General features: G+C 38.1%; 1 protein-coding gene across 1 annotated transcript in view; it reads right to left on the bottom strand.

The window, feature by feature from the left end:
• The window catches only part of kif26ab (kinesin family member 26Ab), a 177,970-nt gene that overhangs the window by 23,675 nt on the left and 131,107 nt on the right, over positions 1–23,188 (bottom strand). Inside the window, exon 5 of the mRNA XM_048600411.1 lies at positions 14,946–15,129. Coding sequence (XP_048456368.1) covers positions 14,946–15,129 — 184 coding nt within the window. The remainder of the gene's footprint in view (positions 1–14,945; positions 15,130–23,188) is intronic.

The following is a 23,188-nucleotide window of genomic DNA, read 5'->3' as shown; positions in this document are numbered from 1 at the left end:
GGATCAAGGGTTACAGGGAGAAGGCAGGAGAATGGGGTTGAGAAACACATCAGCCATGATGGCAGAGCAGACTCAAGGGGCCAAATAGCCTAATTGTGCTCCTATATCTTATGGTCTTTCCATGTAGTATACTCAATGTAAGAACAAGTAAAACTAATAGTTCAAAAACAACAGAAAAAACGATATAGTATATTTGCAGCCCAAAAATCATGATTTTACATTTATTCAACGTATAAAAGTTTGCAACCTTTCTTTCAACGATGACATGTTAAGCTTTAATTAGTAATCAGCCTCAGTTTTTCACCCAAAAAATGTATGTTATACTTAACTAGTGCCTTATAACTGGGTGTAAGGAATCAAGCAGGCAACAGAGGCTGTGTTGGGAAGATGTGCAGGAAATTAAAACATATCCACATTGTCCAGACCCAATGTGTCAGACAGTAAAAACCCACATCTTTTGTACTCAGAATGTAAGTCAACTGCAAGCTTTGAGGGAGTTTTAAAGGCATCAAAAGGTGCATTTATATATCAACATCTATGATACTTAATAAAGATGCAAACAATCATCTTCTTCTATCAATGCTTCCCACAGAGAAGACAGGCATGGAATACATTCTTAAGACACTACAATTCATACATAATCAAAGATCAGATAAGAACATCAATATCACACAAGTATCTCATGCTTTCATGACTACCTGAACTCAGCATCTGTTCTCATCCAGGAAAGCTTTCTACTGTTAGTATTGACACCAATGTGAAAAGACAGAATGAGAAACCAAACAATCTTAAAATAAATGAAATAGCTACTTTAAATAAGGAAAGCTCTCAGAAGTGGCAGATTCAAAGTTTTCACAACTTATATAAACTGAATGGGCCAAACTTATAATTTAACTATTTTGTGCAAGCCTTCAGTTATTTCCAATGAAGCTATTAGTCTATAAACAGAATTGCAATGTTCCCATACAATTTCAGTTTATCCAATTAACTCCATTTTAATTATAATTTTCAATTTATTTTGCTCATGTATTATAGTACAGTCTTAGTTGAATGAGCAAACCAGTGATTCCCTACACTAATCATTTTTTTTCATCCAGTTTCTGGTACATTTCTAACGAAGCCACTACAAACAACTACACATTGACTGTTAGAGAGTGATAAGGAATTCAATCTTGCACAATAAAGATCAACATATTGAAACTATAATTATTATGCCTCCCACTTGTACCTTGATAACAACCACTGACCACTCTGTTAATAGGTTCATTTTGCCTGGTATCCAGAAGGATTAAGTACATGCCTATTCTACAGCCAGGCTATAAGCTTATTACACAGCTACTCTCAGGCCTTCAGACTGAGAATTTTTAGCAAGGAAAGTATTTTATTTAATTAACCTTAAATTAATACTGCTGTGAATCCCACTGATGAGATCCAATATTATTGCACCACAGTTTAAATCACATTATATAGGGCTCAGTTCAAAGACAATTTTATTGTGCACTTAATTGGAATTGATAGATGTAAATGATTTTACAAATTAATTTGTTCATTCAGCTCATTTTTACATTTACACATTCATTGTTTGTGTACACAGCAAATTTTAGGGTGAAATTCTGTTTTAATTTTTTTAAACAATAATAAATAATAAATAATTTCAACACAATACATGGCACTAAAATTTAGCACTGACATAGAAAATTAATCTCTACTTAATTTACAGTTTTTGCAGTAGTATTATGTTCAGAAATCAGCCACTGTGGAGAGAATAGAGATTATTAATTTACAGTGAAACAATTTGTGGGGGATTAGTTGCTGTCATAACTGTTTGAATTTTGCAGTGCAGTCAGAAATTAATTATACCACAATGGGCATTTGAGGTATGTATTGGTACTGCCACAAATCTCCTATTACCCAAGAGTAACAAATTAACAGGAATTCCAAACTAAAAGTAATAATTACAAACTTAATAAATTGGTATCGACCTTTTGTCATATCTCCTTCCCCTTGCAGAATTTGTAAATGTCAATTCCAGATTCTTGTTTTTCCAAAGAGCTGTTTGTGAGCTCTCTCAATGCCTCAAAAATAAATCACAAGACTATAAAGAAAAGATCCAGCCATCAGAATCTCAAGACAAAGCAATAGAAAACCACCACATTTGTGCTGTGGAATCAAAATGAAAAGTTAGCCAACCCTTCTAATCACCATCACAGTGATCCCTACTAAATGTGCAATTATATTGATAGAAGATATTGACTGGATCTGATTTAGCAGTGATTTCGAATACACAAAGACTATTACATTCGGTTAGATTTTGTCAGAATAGCATTTCCCCAAATGATGGGCCTGAAAGTCCCTCAGCACTTGGGGAGGGCTTCATGTACATAGCAACTATGAAATACTACATGCCAGAATCTTCCATGATAGAGGGTGCAAAGCAGATGATATGATTTTGTGAAGAAAGTATTCATTAATTGTAATAACATTAAACAAAATTTAATTTGCAATTAAGTAAGACAATTCTTTCAAACCTGAAAACCCAGAGACTCAAACTTCCATGTGTGCAGAGCTATGTGACTTGTACCTGGCAGCCATATGAAATTAACAATGAGCATCTGCATTCAATCCCTAAGCAATATACAATGGCCCCCATCTGGAAATAGCTCAATGTGAACATTTGGTGAAAACACAGTTAAGGATAGGTGTGATGCCTTTGAAGATCAAAAGAACCCTCTGAAGCTCATCAGACACAAGAACGTTTTGGAGCAGATACTGGTTGGTGGTCTATCTCACTGGTTTCAAGACAGCAAGAAATAGATACAAATGTTGAAACAACAGATGGCAAAGCAAAATAGAGCTCCTAATTATTGTTTCTATTTTTCCATCTTTCTGTTCCTCATCTGTTGTGGTTGGGTGAGGAAGGGTAAATCAGTTTGCACCTTTTTAATACCCTTCTCAGTTTGTCACTGTTTTAAAGTATCTTTTAGCATGCAACTATCACACTTCAATTAAATGTGGTACAGAAGAAAATGAAGTGTCCAATTACCAAGAACTACTTGTGTAAAAAAAGGAATTTTATTATCTACTAACACCGCTAAAAGAGACTAAAACCATAACATCAAACGCATACCTAAACACAGGTAATAAGTTTAAAAGGCAGTCTCTGGTTCAGACAGGGAAACTAAAGATCACACAGTTAAACAGTCCTTCAAGCCCTTGAGGTCTTAATCAATTCTTAACTAGAGACCACAGTGGTTTAGTGGTTAACCTGTATCCTCAGCAGTAGTAGAATCTTTAAATAGCTTTGTGTTCTGAGTGAATAGCTATTTCCCCATTTGCTTTCTCACTGAGTTCTGGATTCTAAGATAATGAGAGATACAGGTGAGGAAAGAGAGAGTTCCAGCCTTTGTCATCACAGATTTATTTTTTCTTCTCTCTACTTTGCTGTTCGAAAGCAGCTATTGCAATATAGTTCAGTATGTATTGTTAAGTTTACCTCCATTGTCTTTCCCAGCTGGCTAACTTGCAAGCAGGCCTTTCATCTCCCAATATATGAAATTATCATACAAACATGAATTAAAACATGAGATGTACATTTCTTGTCGATGACCGAGTTGTCTGCTTTCAAGGTCTTTAGATAGAAATGGTAATTTCAGCATAGATGGCTTTGTTTATTCCACACTGGTTTCCCAAAGCTTGCCTCAATCTATGATAAGGTATCCATTACCGCCATTTTAGATTCTTTCTTTTTAAACAGAGATTGTTATTCCTTATCATGAGATGAGTACCCGCCCCTCTGCACAAAGTATCCTGGCAGCAACATTACAATGAAAGGTACCAATGGACTTGAAATTGCGGCATTGCAATGAAGAACTGCACAGTAAGTAGACCAGATACGTGCCATGAGGGTGTGGTGAGGCTGGTCTGTGTCTAATTCCAAAATCTGTGGAACAGGGGTGCAGGCAGTTATTGCCCATGGAATGTGCCCAGAGATTTTGGTGACTGTTTTCCAAAATGAAAGCCCAGAGGAGCAAGTGGTGAGTTGGAACTACCTGGTACTCGCTCTGACTTTCAAGTTTGGAACTGACATCATCTAATCTCCGTCAAGCATGTGGGAGGATGGAAAACTGCACAGGAATGAGATGAGATTAGATAAAAATGACACGCTAAAACATGCAAATGGATAAAAATCAGTTTTGCACCACTCATTAGCTTTAATCATCTTGCTGTTCAACACTTTTGCAGAATTGGATTACTTTTCTTGTAGTTGAGAATCTCATTTTTGTCAAGCTTGACTTGTTTTCCCAATTGATTTGACAATTCCTATATCATTCAGAGGTTTTGAAGATTCCATCTGTTAAGCTTTTCCAATGCTTTCTATTTTTAATTAAGGAAAGTATTAGTTTAAAAGGGGGTTCATAATATTGCAATTATACTGGTAACCCTTAGAATTGGAAGAATGGCTTAAAAAAATTAAACTGTTGTGTTTAAAATTGTGCTTGTTGTTGTTGTTGTTGTTAAAAAAATTAAAAGTTGATAACATGAGAAACCTTGCCAGGAATAAAGTAGTAAATTGGAAGAGCTTTTAAAAGTATATATAAAGAAAGACAGCAGCTAAAGTAATCTTTGGTCATTAACTAGCATGGGGAAATAAGGAAATTGCACAGATGTTGAAGAATTTTGTGTTTATATTCACAATAGAAGCCACAATTACATAGCAGAAAAAGAGAGTCCCCAAGTGGCTAGTAAGAGTGAAGAACTTAAGGCAATTAATAGCAACACAGTTATTGGGGAAACTTAAAGAGACTAAAAACTGACAATTTCTCAGAACCGGATGGCTCACATCCGGAGGTTCTAAAAGACATAATTGCATTGGTTATAGCTTTTCAAAATTCACTAGAATTTACAACAATCCCAGCAGTTTGGAAGTTATCAAACATGACATTGCTATTCAAGGGAGGTAGAGAGAAAACGGAAAACAACAGGCCAGTTATATCTGACATCACTTCTCTGGCAAACGCTAAAATCTGTTATTAAGTAGGTCATAACAATGCACTGAAAAACATGATCAGACAAAGTCAATGTGCTTTTACGAAATGGAAAATATATTTGATGTTTTTACTGACATCCTTTTGAGGATGGGTGAATATGGAAAATCAGTAGATGTTGTAAGATATTTTCTAAGTCAAGCTTTTCAGAGATGTTATTACACACTTCTGGAACAGGTGAGGCTTGAACCCAGCCCTCCTGGCTCAAGGTAGGGATACTACCACTGCTCCACAAGAGCCCTTCCAGGAGGTATTGTGTACTTAGATTTTAAAAAGGCTATTTGATAATATGCCACACCAAAAGTCAATGAACAGAAGAAAGCATCCCCAAATCCGTGAACCTAAGAGCAGCCAGAAACAGGGGCTTTTCAAGTTGGTGAACTATAATTAGTGAAATGTAACAGGGATCAGTACTGGACCCTCAGCTTTTTGCAACAGATATTAATAACTTAAAGAGACCAAGATTAATTTATCGCTGTTTGTTGATGATGCAAAGCTGAGTGGACATTGAAGATGAGAGAAAAACATAACTCAGAAAAGACAGGCTTAGTGAATGGGCAACATGGTGACAGAGAAAAGTTTGAAGTTATACACTTTGGTATTAAGAATAGAAAATGAAGATTTCTTGTTAAATGTGAGAAACTTTTCAATATGATGTTCAGAGATACTTGGGTGCAATCTTACAAGGAACACAAAGGTAGCACACAGATACAGCAAGCAATTAGTAAGGCAAATGGCATATTGGGCTTAATTGAAATACAGAAATAAGGAAGCTTTTCTACAATTCTACAGGGTTATGGTGGAACTGTATATACTTGCATTGGGGGTAGTGCGGCAATGGTTCACTAGATTAGTTCTGGAGATGTGAGGACTGTTCTATGATGTGATGCTAAGTAAAATGGATCTGTACTCTCTGCAGTTTAAAAGAATGACAGGTGTTTCATTGGATCCTGAAGGCTATCCCTCTTGGCTGTTGTATCAAAAACATAGGGGCACAATTTTGGGATGAGGGGCTAATTGCTTAAGAGAGTGATGAGGAAAAATATCATCAGTTAAACTTTTGTGAACCTTTGATTTTCCAATCTAGAAGATAGTGGATATTCCATCATCAAGTAAAGATAGGCAGATTTTCATTCACTCAGAAAATCAAGTGGAGAGCAGATAGAAAAATGGAATTCAGGCAGGAGTTTAGGTTTGACCAAATTGAATGGAAAACCGGGCTCGAGGAGGAGTATGATCTACTCATGCTTCTAGATCTTATATTTATTGTAACGATAGTTAAGCAAAACCAATGTTGGCCAGATTTTGTAGTCAAAAGTAGAGCACCAGTGTTTGCCATATACCAGCAAGAACTGGCAATCGTTGTGGATCTACCATTTCCCAATCTCAGTTTAAGTTTGATGCAAAGTAAAGGGGATCTCCAGGTGTCCAACAGTGGTGATATCATTCAGCAAGGATGGGCAGCCAACTACATTGCAGTATTCTCACTAAGAGCAAACTAGAAAATTAAAAACACAGATTATTCACTTTTTACCACAATTTTAGGTAATAAAATGTGTAAAATTTCATTATGATGAAAAAGGTTTGATCTTTCACAACTGCAAAATTATTTTTTCAGGACCGGTGAGTATGTTTGGCAGCAATTGTGGTGTTAGTATGCTTTCAAAACCCAAGGGGCAACTCTTTCAAAGGGTTTTTACAGCAAGATTGTGTTGATTACCTCAGGATTACACTCTGGAGTGTACTCAACAGTGTATGCTCTGAAGCATCAACAATTACTGACAGCAACTTCTGAATTTCCACAATATTCTTCAGTGCCAAATCCCAAAGTTGTTGTTAATTTCAGTGGCGAAATGATGGAAATACTGACAGTTTTATTGTCATTACCACCATATAATCCAGGCCATTAAAACAAAGCACCATCACATAAAACATTGTAATTTCAGTTGTCAGTATACCTACAGAGAAAATATTTTATTTCATATGCTTTTGTTATTGTATGTTTAAAGACCTTACATTGTTCCCCATTTCTCCTTTCAGTTTACAATACTCTATTTTAATGGTCATCTGATGGCTTCTATAAGACCATAAGATATAGGAGCAGAATTAGGTCATACAATAATGTGATCTGAATGTCACAAGCATCCAATTAAAATATCCTACAAGAATCAATACTCATTAACCAAAAATGTTGCACTGATGGTAAAAAACAAGGCAACCAGTTGCAAACTTCCAAGAGACATTATAATTTTATCAGCCCTCCAATTAAAAGATGGGTACCTTTGACAAAGTTGACATTAATTATTGTTAATTCTATTTCTAATCTAAGCAGCCAAATTTCAAAGCCATAACATCAAGAAAATTGTTGTTTGAGCTCTAATGATGTAACTGTTTTAAAGTGCAACACTTCAAGAACTCACAACTCCACAGCTTTGCACAGATTTTACTCCAAAAACAGTTCAGCTGAAATGCTACACCAATGAATTACATTACCAGCTTGTCATCAGAGATATCAAAGGGATGAAATCAGCCACTTATGACATCACCCTTGTGTTATTTGCCTACCATTGTGAAATTACAGGTTGCAAGGACAATCTTCTGTGATCTGTCTGCTATTATCGTTGTTTAAAGTTGTCTCTTAGTGTAACTGGGATGCAAACAAAGCACTTTTTCCTGTTCCTTATCTCAGTGGGACCCTCAATTAAAATATTTCATAGTGAATTTAGTTGTGAAAATGAGGTATGTTATAGTTGAGTACCTGTATAATTGCACGCTAAATAGAAAGCCCTGTTCTCCAATTTTGTTATACACAGCTTTTATAAGGCAGCTTGTTGTTGGTCAAGCTACAGTGTTTAAGTAATTTCTTTCATGCCAGTTGAAATCATTAAGTTTCATAAGCCTCTTTACTGTTCTCAGATGCACTATTTCTGACATCAATAAGGTTTTAAAAAAGCTCCTCAATATCTTGCGTGCTTCTAATGAGAGTGAGTTTATGTATGTCACATTTGCAAGTTTAATAGCTGCAACATCTTTGTCCCTTTGTAGTTACCTTATAAAGAGCCAGGGGAAGGCTTCTCACTGCACTCAGGAAAGTAAAGGCATCAAACCTTACTGGCATCGACCCTTTTAAGCACATTTTGTGTCAGACTGGAGAGTTTAATTGCCTTTCTTTTTGCCACATGTCTCACGTAAGAGGTCTCTGTCAGAAAAACTGACAGAAGCTTTGTAATTGTAAAGCACTTACATGCTGTTCATAAGAGTAGAACACCACTTCAAGACATTTGTTGAGCAGATAGTTCAGAAAAGTGTTTTGGAAAAAAAAGGTATCATCTACTGCATTAAAGTAGTCCAAGGGAGGCATAATGAGATATACTTCAGCTACAGTTTCATAAATGCTTAATCTCAAAATAAGCACATTAATCTCAGAAATGAATAAAACAACTCTACAAAATTAAATTAGAATTCTTCTTACATATCTTCTAATAACCAGTTCTTGAATATATTAACATTGTTCAGTGTAGACAATAAAAAGTGCAAAATAAAAGGGTAGACCCTGGTTTTACAAATGACAATGCAACATTAGACTAAGTTTTATTGACCCCTTTTTATGCAGGCAAAGATGATTGTTTGCCCAATCATATTTTCAATTCGTAAGTCATCTTACTTTGCAACAACTGTGCAAAAGAAATCATATCAATTCTCGTTGCTGTGGATAGGAGTACAAGTGTTGCTACTGGAAACTGGAAGTTGAAAACTTTCAGGCTGGGTTTCCCTGAAGGTCACTTGGGTGACAGTGGAAATATATATATAGTTGTGCTGGGACTATGATTTACTGCCATTTGTTTGCAGGTGGCTAACTCTTTCCATCAAAAACAATTGTTTTAATGATGTGTGCATAAAAATTTGCACAGGAATCCATCTTTGTTACTGAGTAAATAAATCATATAAAAAAACCTTTCAATTTTCGGTAACCCCCTAGCTGTAATTGCTCTGAAAATCGCAGCATGAGACATGAAACATCATTTACGAGTAAGATTTTTGAATCATTTAGCAAAACATTTATTTAATAAAATCTCTTGTAAAAACCATAAATCCCCCCATAATACCTGACATTTTTTATAGTTAATTCGCTTTATGTTATAGGTTAGAGTAACATCCATTAGAGTAACACTATTTTATATTTTGTGCTTTTGAAAACTGAAAACGAGAAAAGGCTGCTTTTAAAAAAAAACTGTTTGAAAGAGTGGCTGTAGCTTTGAAGCACGTAACCTAATAGCTGGTAGAACAATCAGTAATTGAAATTTGATTTTAGACTCATTGGATCTGAACGGGTGTATGAATGCAGATTTTGCTGGCATCAAGAAGTTAATTGGTCTATGGACTAATGACCAGTTATCAATGACAGAGACCCTTTTACCCACCAACAAGTGTGCGGTTGGTTCTCAGGTAACTGCACAGTTTGGAGCTGGGAACAAGTTACGGGGGGAGAGAGAGAGAGGTGTGTGTTCAATTCTTCTCCAGCTTCTCTTCGTCAAAACACACTGTCAACCTGAAGAAAAATCAGCTGTTGTATGCTGTGACTTTTAACTGACAAGTCAAAGACTTTTAAGTATACCAGCTACCCTATGTCCCTCACCAACGAGTGGAAGCAACTGGAGAAAGACAACTTATGCTGGCCAGCAGAAGAGTCAAGAGGATCATCTCAACAACAGAACTTGGCAACAAATACTACTGAACTGCCCTTACAGTCTTTCTTCACATACTTTACCCTGACTATTTGTCTGTGTACGTTGAAAAGGGTGTTTATAAGCGGATTAAAAATGTCAATGTTACATGTCGATGGTTTGTAACTGTTTAACTGTAGCCAGAGTCTAACTATTTGTAATAATCCGTAATTCTTGTTCAGTACAGAAACTTGGTCCATGCTTTTTGTCAACCGGAGTCTGAAAATCAGGCAAATTGGGGAACTCCACAATTTTGAAAAGTACCACCTACATTCAAGAAATTGTTGTTCTTGTGGAAAAGTCATGGCCCAATTTGTGATCAAAGTATCTTAGTTCCTCATTGAGGACCTAGTCACTGCCTGACCTGCAGGCCAGCTCTCTTGTCTTTGCTGATGCCACATCTCCTGCAAACAGACTCTCTTTCTCTGGCTCTCCTGATTGCTGCCTCACCCTCAGGCTGACTCTTTCTGCCAACCCTCCCAGTCAGCACTTTCTCTTCTGAACTCTCTGTGAGGCCCTAGAACAGAGAGAGAAAGAGGAAGGAAGCAGGAAAAGAGCTGTGAGCAGAAGGAAGAATCAGTCAGGGAAATGGTGAGTCAAAGTCTCAGGGAGTGCAAGAGGCCACTCCACAAGGTGCTGTTGGTTGAATCGCACACATCACACTCACCCTGGTGTGAATGAATGGTAAAGTAAAAGTCCCAAAATCGATGTTTACACAAGTATATACAGGAAGTAATCAGTGACAATTACACACCATGTGCAAATTTTGAAAAATTGCTTTTTCTCATGGTATAATTTCAAGTTTCATTCTTTCCCTCCTCAGAGGCATGCTCCAAATCCCATCAAGTTATGCAACAAATCAACCAGGCTAGCATCTGTTCCAGACTTCAAGAGCTTCAAGCTAGAGAAGCCTAAAGTGCTGCAAGGTAGTGAGATGTATATTCACGCCTGTGACCCTGACATTGCACGTTTCTAATTTCAGCCAAGCTGCCTGAGTATTGGTGATATATTTACCCCATGTCAAGAAAGCAAAAATAATGGAGCAATTCGATCCAGATCATTCTCATCCATCCTTTTATGCAGAATTATCCACAAGAAGAGGAAAGATAACCAGCAGTTTTGAACCAGACTTGAAATTCCTCTGGTCGCCTCCAAATAATATTTATAACTGAAAAACCTAACAGCGAATTTAGCTTTTCAAATGCTTCCTTTTAAGCATTACCATCTGCATCCATTTCCTATCTTAGGCATATGCAGTCCTTGCCCAGAGCCCAGTCTGCACCATAATAATGTATCAGACAACAATAGATAGACAACTTAAGGGCAATCAGGATGAAGTGCAATAAAAAATAAATTAATCATGCTCAACTAGATTATGCCATGGAGACAGGCAGTTCCTTTTAGTGATCAAAAGTTCCAAACCAAAATGGCTAAAACATTTCCTATATATTCGTTTGACCGTCAGATATATTTTGATCTGATTTTCTTCTTGAAATGTCAGTAATGTATGTTTGAAGTGGTGTATATGAAGTCTGGTGACACGTACCTTCTAATCTTTAAATCCTATTGCTTACAAAATAGGGGAAAAGTGCAGTTAAGATGAGCTCACATAAGCCACTTGAAAAGGAATGGATAGATTTCCACAGAGGTCAAGCATTGAAAAATATGGGTAATTTTCTATTTTTTCCGTGGGATGAAGATCAACAACAGCAGATCAGCTGCTGTTAACTACTTCACTCAATTTACCTTCTCATTTGGAAAGTATCGGACAGGATACAGAACAAGCTACCACCAGTTTTGCACACTGGCATGATTAGAATCTACTCCAAGGACAAGGTGCCAAGATAACAGTGCAACTGAAAGATCCTGATCATGAAACAGATCTTAGGACAGTGTGATCAGCATAATAGCCTTTCTCGATTTGTATTTTGTACCTTTTTTTCTTTTTTTCCCCAATGTAATAGTGCAGGATATGGTTTGTATTCAATATGTAAATGCAACATTGCCATCATTTTCATCAGAAGACAGTCTAAAGTTGTTACCATGGAGAATTCAATTGGATTTTAATTTGCTATGATCTGAAATAATGTTAATTTCTGCACTATCATTGTTACCTGCATTTCCATTTGACATTAAAAGTTGATTTTTGATTTGATACCAATATATTCACAGTGAACAAAACAGTTAGATCTTAAATTACATGCAGTTATGTTATGGATTGAAAAAAAAAATGTAGCAAATGTCAAGTGCCAGTGACTGTGAGGGGGAAAATTGCCTTCATCATGAATCACTTATTTATGTAAGAAAAAAAAGTAAAACAGTCTCAATTTTGAATTAATGGACTTTATTTTTGTAATGAGCTGTCATAAATGGAATTATCTAAATGGGATGAATTCTAAACAATATAGGGCTTTAATCAATTAACTTCAGCGGTATTTTAAGAACTAATTATACAAACTATTTGTATAAATAGTGTATGAAGAAGTTCAGGGTCCGTTCATCGACATTACAAACTTTATTGTATTGATATAAAAAATTATTTTTCTCATATGTTACTTTGAATTAAAATATAGCAGTACTATGTGTGCAGCATAAATTAATTGAACAAATTTCTGTGTTGAATATTTGTGTATGGCCAAATAACTGAGAGAATTCAAAATTACATGGCTGATTGTTGTTTTTCTTGAAGACGGTACTTATCCCCAGCAGCTTGCCTCAGTCACCTTCTGTGAGACTCTGGTCTTCTGATTCATCCACGATCCCCTTATATTACCTACATTATCAGTTGGTTTACTGTTTATCACATCCCATGGATGTATTCATGCCTCCAGAAGTCAGTTAGACAAAAGGATCCAATCCTAAAGGCCTGAACAGCAGCAAAAGTGAACACCACAGGCAGCTTGTGTTCAACTCTAACAATGCCATGACTAACCTGAACTTAGATCAGTATTGCAGGGCATTGCAGAGCTTCCAATGAGAAAAAAAAAATCAAACATAAGGATGTGCAGTTTAGGTGGATTGGCCACGCTAAGTTTTCCATATAGCCCAGGGATGCGCAGTTTGGGTGGGTTAGCCATGGGAGGTGTAGGGTTACAGGGATAGGATGGGGAGCGGCGATCTGTTTGGGATGTACTTCAGGGGGCTGAATGGCCTGCTTCCACACTGTAGGATTCTATAATTCTGTGGTATTGTCTATTTAAACCTATATTTTGCTGGCAACACTTTGGAGTTTCTGTGCCAGCTGTTAACTTTTACCAAAATCAGCCCAATCAAAGATGCTGATACCATTGCTGGAGAAGATTTGCATATCAATAACACCGTATCATTTCCCTTAAAAAAGTGCTGAAAGTATTTTGTGAACACCACAACTAATAAACATCAAAAATAAACCTTTAGGTGAAAGTGGTTACTGGAAGGTCAACAAAAGGTACTTGCACATATGCTGGAATGGGGTTTTAGCTGTAACTTTCTGACTCAGAGGCAAGAATGCTAGCAAATGAGCATATACTCATCCATGCATCTGGAGGTTAATCGCTGAGGGAATATAGGCAGCTTTAGATTTCTGATCAGTCTCTCAGTTGAGTCACTATGCGGATGACATGAGTCAGAGGTTCAGCTGATAGATCAATTATTCTGCACCATCTATTTTTATTGTTAAGAACAGACTAGAAGGGACTCATCGCTTATTATCCACAAAAGAATTGTACTGGTAAATGAGATTTCAGACATTGAAAGATTGAGTAACTGAGCTTCCTTTCTAAATATTTTTCTGTATAAATTGGAACTCAATAACACTGAAGAAAGATGCTGTTTGCTTATGAAAAGCATTCTTTAAAAACCTAATAGCCAATATATCACTTTCAAATGGATGTTTCCTTTTGTACTAAAGAAATATTTTATAAATACAATTTTAGGACGTTCATTCAATATATCACTTTCTCGCCAAATAGTTCATAACGATATCATGGTGCAGAACCTCATGGAGGTGGCAGGGGTGTTGAAGGCCACATGACTCCTCTTTCTGAGGAAGTCCAACGCATCTTGATCGACTTGGATACTTGACAGGCCAACTACAGGACTCACCTGAAGATTTAAGGACCCCAGAGATGAAGTCGAGCCAACCAAGAGCTACCAACCAATCAGAGGCTAGCACCTCAATCAAATAGCAGTGCCATTGGAAATACAATGGCTGCTGCCAGTGCAACACTCACCAGGGGTGAGGGGCTCATGTAGAAAGGGAATTGGCAGGAAGGACAGAGGTGGCTCTCAGTCAGACACTCCCCTACCTCCTTCTCTATGTCAGGTCCTTCACTCAAGCACATAAGTGTCTTTGAATGAGGGAACCATCTAACCCCTTCAGCCCTGGGGAATGCTCAAACAATGCAAACTGGGTTTGTTTGTTGTGTTCGGTGAAAAACAAGCATTTCCATCTGGTGCTGGGTTAATAGTAGCAGTGGTGGGATGAGGGCTACAAATGGTATTAAATTATCCACTAAAGGGCCTCAATTGACAGGTGGAGGCAGGAAGGTGGTAGTGCCCCACCTGGATACCCTTCCACCTGATTAAAAAGGTCCTCTCCTTCCCTTTACCAAACCCACCAACTGGGAGGAATAAAATTTCATTTAATGCAGTTAGGTAAAATGGTACTTAGCATGTCTGCAAGAACACCCTTAAACAACACCACCTAACATTAAATAAAAGAGAACAGAGTTGGGTGTCATGATGGACTAGTGTGCAAATTGACTGTGGGTGTCTGTACTGCAAACCTTTGTCTTGTGTAGTTCAACATCATGCAACCAAATAATACTGATAAGGTTAAGTTCACATTATAAACTCCAGTGCTACATTACACTTTTGGACCCTGTATGAAGAAAAGTGTTGGACTCTACCAGCCCTATGAATGCTCTATAAAAGTGATATACCCACTGCAGTTTTCAGCTTAGATCCAGAAAAATCCCACAAGTTTACATATGTAGGTCTACAAAACAACATCAAATAGATCTGTAAGTAATAAAACTTTACCAAGAGATATGTTTTATTTTATTTAAATGATATTAATTTAAATTATATTTAGCAGAAACATAGGATGCTTAAGCTTTATTTAATGGATCTATATTTACACAGATTTCAGCAGTGATACATATCAAAAACAACTGTCAGCGGACTTAGCTCATACCTTTCCAATGCCTGGGTTGTCCTTGACTTTACATACAGCCCTCAAAAGGCATGGTGGTGCGGGGGGAGGGGACACTTGCAAAATACCACTGAAATTTGTTCTGCTGTTTGACAGCTCGTGCGAATGCTGGAGAAGCGGATGGTTTTTCTTTTGCTTTGAAGAGAGATTCAGCTTCTGCGCTGCTCTGTAGAATGGAAGAAGGCAAAAAAAAAAGTAGGGTTACTAAGAGCCAAATGTAATTTAGCCCAGCAAAACAGATGTTCAATGTCATCATTCCCTGTTTAACAAATCAACTCACTTGATTCTAATCAAATTCCATAGGACTGTTCTGTCCAGAGACTAATATAGGCAGATTCAGGCAGAAATATAGCCAAGACAATATTCACTTAATTCTCCCTAGCAGAGTTTCAATTAGACTATAACTTGCTGAACAGCTTCAGCAGCTGAGTCCAAGGCTTCAGAAATCTCAGTGACACCATAAAAGCTGAAATCATTCTTCTGTCACTATAAGGCCAGATGGACTACTCTGGAGTATACAATATATTATAATCTAACAAGTTATTAGCATTTCAGAAGAATCACATTCCTACGGTTCCTGGAAAAATATATAGTAACGGTCACTTTTGTAGCTTCCCATTAATTACTATATCAGTCCTGCTTCTGGTTTACTCAAGAGGTGCAAACAGCAGGCAAACACAACAGGCCATAAATAATTCGGCACCATAGTGGCTCGTTAAAACAGCATTGCTCAATGAAACAAAACATGAAAGCACTAATGCATTTTCAGATCTCAGATGAAAAATTAATTTTGTCAATTCATCACTAATCATGCATTCAAGGTTTTCAGTATTGACAGTAAAGTAGATGTAAAAGTTCACCTTTCCTGCAGGGCATTTTTGAGTTACAGAAGATTATTATTTTAATTTTAAACTTTCAAAATAAACAATATACATCATTAGCATCCTGCCTTGAATTGTGCAAAAATCTGTTTCGTAAACAGTGCAAGTGGTCAATCCTGGATAAAAATGACAACTGTAGCCTCTGGGAGGTTCCAGTCCAAATACAGACATGAAATACACGAGACCTGATGAAATAATTATTACTTCAATAAAGTCTAGGGTAGGATTTCCCTTGGGAGAGGCTGTGAAAGGAAACAGGACTTAAAGGCTGCATTTGCACATCTACTGTTCATTTAGACAGACAAAGCTTTACCCTGCTGCTAACTCTTAAGTTTCAGTGAAACAATCTCTTACAGCTGAAAGCATGTTGCAGGAAAAACTACCAGATTACTTGCCATGATTTCAAAAGTAGTTCAAGTATAGGGAATTTTATTTCTTCTTAAAGACTTTGTTTAAATATCTTTCATTATTTTAGGTATGGAAGCAGTATTAAAAAAATTGAATTACTTTCCTCACTTATCAGTAACTGCTGAATTTTTATTTTGGTAAAAAATTTTGTACGTAATGGTTGAAGCAATTTTTCTGAGCCAGCATTAAATCAGTATCTTTGAACAGATTCTACCTCTGACATCAGAAAGGCAACAACAATTTTAAATTACATTACTTTAGAAATCAAAACTGCAGTTTCAATTCAAAGAATGGGTTTAAATGACATTATAAGATGGAATGTTCCATGGGTTCATCAAGAGGGTAGTAAAGGTCATATTTTTTACAAACTCAAATAATCTTCAAATTTTTATTCCTTCAAAACTCCAAAAGAATAATCTACTAAATATGATTGATAACCAATATAATGAAGGTGTCTGGAGTTGACTGTTGTAAATCAATACATGAAAAGATGCTGGAATTTACTTACAGTTCCCTCCAATCCATCATCTAGTTAGGGTTTATAACCAGCACATAAAGCCAATAAACCACAACTTTCCTATCCATTTTCCTTTGACACTCCATTATCCAGGATGTGTAGGGACAGTCTGGTCCAGCAGCAATCATTGAGGTTTCCACATGATTACACGGTGACTTCTGATAAACCGCTGAGCTCAACAAAGACACTGCAGTGGTGCCGAGCACAAGTCATCAAGATACATAAATAGCTCATCAGTAGAGGCTTGAATATCATATTGTACGTCCTCTCTTCTTACAAGGCTTTCTTTCACATTGTCAGTTTCCCTCCCTCCTTAACTTTATCTTTAGCTGTTGATTTCTGAAACAGTTTCGAATCTTCCTCTCTGTCTGATCCCCATGTATCCAAAAGTTGCATTAACTCTTAAAGAATGAACAATGCAGCCTCTCTCTGTCACCTTTATAAATGCTAACTGGAGAGCTAAATACTAATCCAGTCTAATCTCTGCTTACTCCAGAAACAGAAGCTCAGGCGTGATTTGTCCCGTGCCTCTCTTGTCAAAGGCTCCTCCTTGTCAATATCTTCAATGAGCAGCTTTCAGTTAATCATGATGCAAATTAAAATTTCTCCATTGCTTTGACTGAGAAATGGCAGCTGTTCTTGATTTTTCCTACTCTGTCCCTTTCTCCAGTGCCAGCTGAGGTAGCAATACATTCACACTATGTGACCGCCACCTCTCTAATTCCTTCTATCTTCCATTCACAACATAAAGATTGCCATGAATTCTTCATTAGCCAGAAAAGGGAATTCTTGTTCTTTGTGCCCTCAAACTGTGCTGGAATATGATTCTGTCTCTTTGGTACGGTTTTATGCAAATCATTCAAGATGCTTAATTATCCATTCTAACAGCATTCATTATTAACTAATGGTCTTAAACAAACATTACTAAATACTCTCTGATAAAGCTATTCAGCATTTTTGTACAAAGTAGAAACTGATCTGAGTAAAGGAACTTTTGTTTCAATAAAGAAAAGCTGTATTTATAAAGTATACAATCACTTCTACTTGCAAAGACCACATTTGTTTTCAAATAAAGTGGGACATTATGTAAATTTTAAAGACTGTATCTGGTCATCTAACCACAACTGTCACTTAGCAACATGTGTTGAGAGTCAATGGTTATTATACTCAACCTGAGACTGGCACATTTCAACAACAACTTGTACTTCTATAGGACCTGTAATCAAAGAAAAGTTGCAAAGGCACTTCACATCAGCATTGCAAAGCAAATTGTGTCACTAAACCACAGGTGACCAAAGGCTTGTTCAGAGGTAGCTCTTAAGGAGCGCCATAAAGGAAGAAAGAGAGGTAGAGGGATGTCAGAACAGAATTCCAGAATCTAGGGCCTAGGCTGCTGAAGGCATAGCCATCAATGTGGGAATGACAAAAAATGTCATAATTTATGGAGTTCAAGTACATTACCAGACGTTGGTGCCGAATGTGAGATAGGGAGAGGTGAAGTTATGAGGTATATGAAAAGACGGATGAGCATTTTTTAGATTAGATGGATTGCTTAACCAGGACCTAATGTGAGCACAGATGATGAACAGGGGTCTCAACCTAAGTAAGGACACAGGCAGCAGAGTTTTGGATAACCTCAAATATATGGAGAGTGGAATGTGGAAGGTTGGCCAGGGAATGCATGAAATACTCAAGAATGGAGCTATCAAGTGACCGAAAATAAACAGAGACTGGGCAAAATACATAATATCATGGAGGTGTAAATGCAATCTTAGTGATGGCACAGAAATATGGCTGAAAGCACATCTCAGGCTCAACTGTGATACCAAAGTTGTAAACAGTCCAGTTCAGCCCGAGACAGTTACCAGCGAGAGCAGTGGAGTCAGTCACTTGCTTCCAAAGAAAGGTAAATTTGTTTTTGCTTTCTGAATTGGTTCAGAGATCAATATATTTTATAGCTTTGATGACTTCTACATTTTATCTGGTGATGACTACACTCCACTGGCTCAACATTGCTCCATATTTATAATTGGGCCCTTTGCTCGGAATCCAGGCAGCTCCTCCTCAAATCCTACTGGAAAATCCATCTGACATTTGATGAGCATTCTTACTCAGGCAGCTCCATAGTCAATTTTTCTCTAATGTTTGAATAATCTGATGGTGGAAAGAATACAACATCTAGGCCACAGTGAATATTTCAGCCATGACATCAACCATCTTAACTTTTCAACTTCCAGGCCTGTCTCTCTCAGTAATTGCACCACTCTATTCTCTTAGGTCCAATGATCAAACCTGTTGACAGAAACAGTGCTGGTGTTTCCTATCAAACTATTGTACTTTTCAGAACCAAACACTAAATGTATGTAAAACTTCAACTTACTTACTCCTGGACCATGACCCCACTATTGGATATCAAGCTAGCATCTCCAGGTTTCTCATAGACTTCCTCTCCTCTGGAGATCTTCCCTTCACAGCTTCATAAACCTCTAAATCCAGCAGCCCACTTTCATCTACTTCCCAAGATCTACATACAGCAATGGCCTTAAACCCCACTCCTGATCTAGTGATCTAATTTCTTTCTATTTTAACATTACTTTTCCAGTCTCTTACTAATTTTTCTGACTTTTTCATTGAGCTATGGCACGTAAAGTGTTTCCAATTTCCTAAATCTAACTGTCACACCTGCACCACAGACGAGCAACCCTCTACACCTCCATTCTCCCACCAGTGCTTTCGGCTCCTACCCTGAGCAGAGATCTAATCAGTCTCCAACCACCAGCATCCTCCTCCACCCATCTGAATATTTTCTCACATTGAACAACTTCTCTTTCAATTCCACCTACTCCCTGAAGTTAAAGATGCTGCTATGGGAACCCAATTGGCTCCTGGAAATGCCTACCTTTCTTTGTGAGATGTGAGAAGAGCTCAGCTCTTTTTCTGATATCTGCATTAGTGCCATTTCCTACCTTCAAGCTGAACTGGAAAATTCCACTGCTTCCAATTTCCAGCCTTCCCTGACCTTCACCTGGTCCATTTCCAACTTGTGCTTTGCCTTTCTCAAATTCTTCAACTCCATTTCTGAGGGCAGACTAACAAATGAGCTGACTGACTCTCCTCCTCACTCAACTGCACTTCCTCACTCGCTGTTTCCTGTATAGACTCTATTCCATTCTCCCAATTTCTTCATCTCCATTGAATCTTTTCTATAACTCAGTCTTCCAAACAAAACTTCTGAGATGTCTCCTTTTCTGTCAGCAAGGATTCCCCTCCACTATTGTTAACAAAGCACTCGACCAAATCTGGCCCATTGTACATTTGTTCTTGTCCCTTCTTCCAAATTTAAAACCAAACTTTGGTTCCCCCAACTTTGCCTTCCACCTCAATATTCACAAAATCATTTAACACCAATTCACACCTCCAGGATAAATCCACCACCACACTTTCCTCTCCCTTCCCTATTCAACATGCCAAAAGCACCATTCCCTCACCATACTGGCCCTTTCCTCAATTGCACCCAACACCTACTCTCCTGCCCACAACATCTTTTCACACAAACACTCATATAATACGTAATTTTACTTCCTTCCCAAACACTGTTCAAGGCCCACAACATTCATTCCAGGTGAAATAGTCCTCTATTTCTACTTTTCACAATATAGAATGCTGTATTCCCACCCACAATGCCATCTACTCCATACTGGAGGAACCAGATAGAGATCAGGTGACCCCTTAGCCAAACACCTCCATTCCATCTGCAAGCATGACCACAAATTTCCAGCCACCTATATTTTTAGTCTTCACCTTGTCCCTATGCTGACTTCTCTGTCTTCAATCTCATTCAGTGTTGCAATGAAGCTTAACACAACAGTATCTCATTTATTGAATGGTATTTTACAGCTTTCTAGACTCAATAATTTCAAAGCATAATCTTCACCCTAATTTGATTCTAGTTTGTTTGCAGATTTTGGTTTTAGCTCATTTTTCAGTGTTTTTTTTTCCGGCCAAAGTCAGCTGTTAGAATATTCTATCATTCACAGCTTGTCTTCATTTCTTTGTTCATCCAGTTACAATTCCCTTGGCTTTGCAAAACTGATTCTTTTACCCTTTAACACGCTTGCCTTTTAGCTAATCACTAATCTGTCCTTTGTACATTTTTCCTAGACTTCCTTTTTTCAATTGCTTCAAACCATTCTTTAAACCTTGTGCTGGCTAATCCTAATAGCATTGTAGACATACCTACACCCCAATAACTACAGTGGCTCAAGAAGATAGCTCACTGCCATGTTCCCAAGTACGGTTAGAGAAGGGAAATAAATGACTGGTTAATGATTGTTCCATGAAGGAAGAGGAAGAAAGCTGTTCAACCATGAGAAGCACATCTCCCAAACACATTGTCCACCCACTCACTGGTACAGTTCCTTACAAATCCAGGAAGCACACAACCAAAGGCAGCCACACCTAATGTCAGATGACAGGCTCATTTGTATGTCTCTACTCCCACAGAAGAAATATCCATTCAGTTCTGAAGAAGAGTCATACCAGGCTCAAAATGTTAACTCTGTTTCTTGTTCCACAGATACTGCCAGATTTTGTGGATTGTTGAGGCAATAGGCAGGGCAGTGACGCTGCCTCCATAGTGCACAAACCTACTGACATCTCTTAGGAAGACAGTACTCATTCTTTCACCAATAACCCTCAACTGGAGCTCTAGCAGTTGCCTGTCAACCTGCCCAAGCCACAGCCACATATGCTAGTCTGCAGTCAAACCTTAAACCAGAGCTGCTCCCCAACACCAAGTCAGCTGCCTTCCATGGCCTTCTACAACATGGTGCAGGAACACTGCAATTGCACCACGCAAAGTTTGCTAAAGGGATACACAGGGGTGAATTGTTGGCATTTATATGGGATATAAATGGTTTATTGGATAAATTGGTTTGAAATTGATCTGTTTTTGCTCCTCTTGTAGCATTGTGGCCAAGAGGACAATGTGACTATGCCTGGTTCTGTTTCACAATGGGTATCTGGGATTATGTTCATAGGAACCAGACAGAATGATACAAACACAACAGCCTGTCTGGAAGGTTAATATGGTGGCTGTCTCCTTCCATCCTCCTTCTCCTGAGCTGTCATCAGTTTCCTGGTATGAGGAAGAGGTGTGATCTTGTGACTGCCAAGTAATGGAACAGCAAACAATCGCACATTGGGGCACCCTTCCCCCAGAGTAATAGAGGGCCCCTGCATAACTATTGCTTCAACGTCTTGCTGGTTTCCTTCTTCTTATGATTCCATGGACCTGTTTGCATGCTGGCCACGAGAGATTCCCTGTGGCAGCGTGGAATCATGAGCCTTGTGTGAATCGGCAGCCATCCTTTGATTTGATATGATGGGTGAAAAATTGATGGAACAGCAGACCGGTGCAGAATGAAAGAATCACAACTGCAGTCAGGACAGCAGGCATTTGCCAGCTTGACCAACAACTCCACAGAGCGGAGTAATCTTAGGGATTTCGATACACCTCACATGTAGCTGCAGCAACGGTAAAGTCATGCCTGTGCTGTTGGTGACACCCTGCTCTATGGAGAATCCTATTATCTTCTGAAAGTCACATGCATAGTCCTGCTGCTTCTCTCTGTGTAGAGAAAACACAGTGGTCTTCTCTCTCTTTGATGCATAAAGAGCTTGGGTCATGTCTCTGTAGAAAGGGACCTCAGCTGGGAGCTGTTAGAAGTAAGTTGCTTTCTTCAGCCTTCAATGCTACTTAACAGCACCATCTCTTCCCTGCTCTGAAGCTGCAGATCTGGTTCCAAGAGCTGGAAGAATTCTATGAGAATTTTCTTCTTAAAGTCTCTGGACAACACACATTTACAAATGGAATGAACAAATGAAAAAGTACAGCACAGGAACAGGCCTTTCAGCCCTCCAAACTTGTGCTGACCATCATGCCCTAATTAATCTAAAAACAAACCTGTCATTTTTCAATCTGTATTCCTCTATTCCCTCCCTATTCATGGACCCATCTAGGTGCCTCTTAAATGTCTTCAATGTGCCCACTTCCACCATATCTTCTGGCAGTGCATTCCAGCTGCTATCACTCTCTGCATGAAAAACTTCCTTTGCACATCTCCCTTAAACTTTCCCCCTCTGACTTTGACCCTGTGTCCCTTGTAATTGAAACTTCAACCCTGGGAAAAAACCTCTGACTATCCACCCTATCTATGCCTCTCATCTTTTTGTAGACCTCGATCACGTCTCCTCTGAGCTGCCATCTTTCCAGTGAAAACAATCGTAATCTTTTTAACAGAGATAGTAGGAACTGAAGATGCTGGAGAATCTGAGATAACAAGGTGTAGAGCTGGATGAACGCAGCAGGCCAAGCAGCATCAGAGGAGCAGAAAGGCTGACGTTTCGGGCCTAGACCT

This window comes from Rhincodon typus, chromosome 8 (assembly GCF_021869965.1).
Source record: "Rhincodon typus isolate 14 chromosome 8, sRhiTyp1.1, whole genome shotgun sequence".
Taxonomy (NCBI): domain Eukaryota; kingdom Metazoa; phylum Chordata; class Chondrichthyes; order Orectolobiformes; family Rhincodontidae; genus Rhincodon; species Rhincodon typus.
The sequence above is the reverse complement of the archived record's forward strand: the minus strand, read 5'-3'. Positions and strand labels throughout refer to the sequence as shown.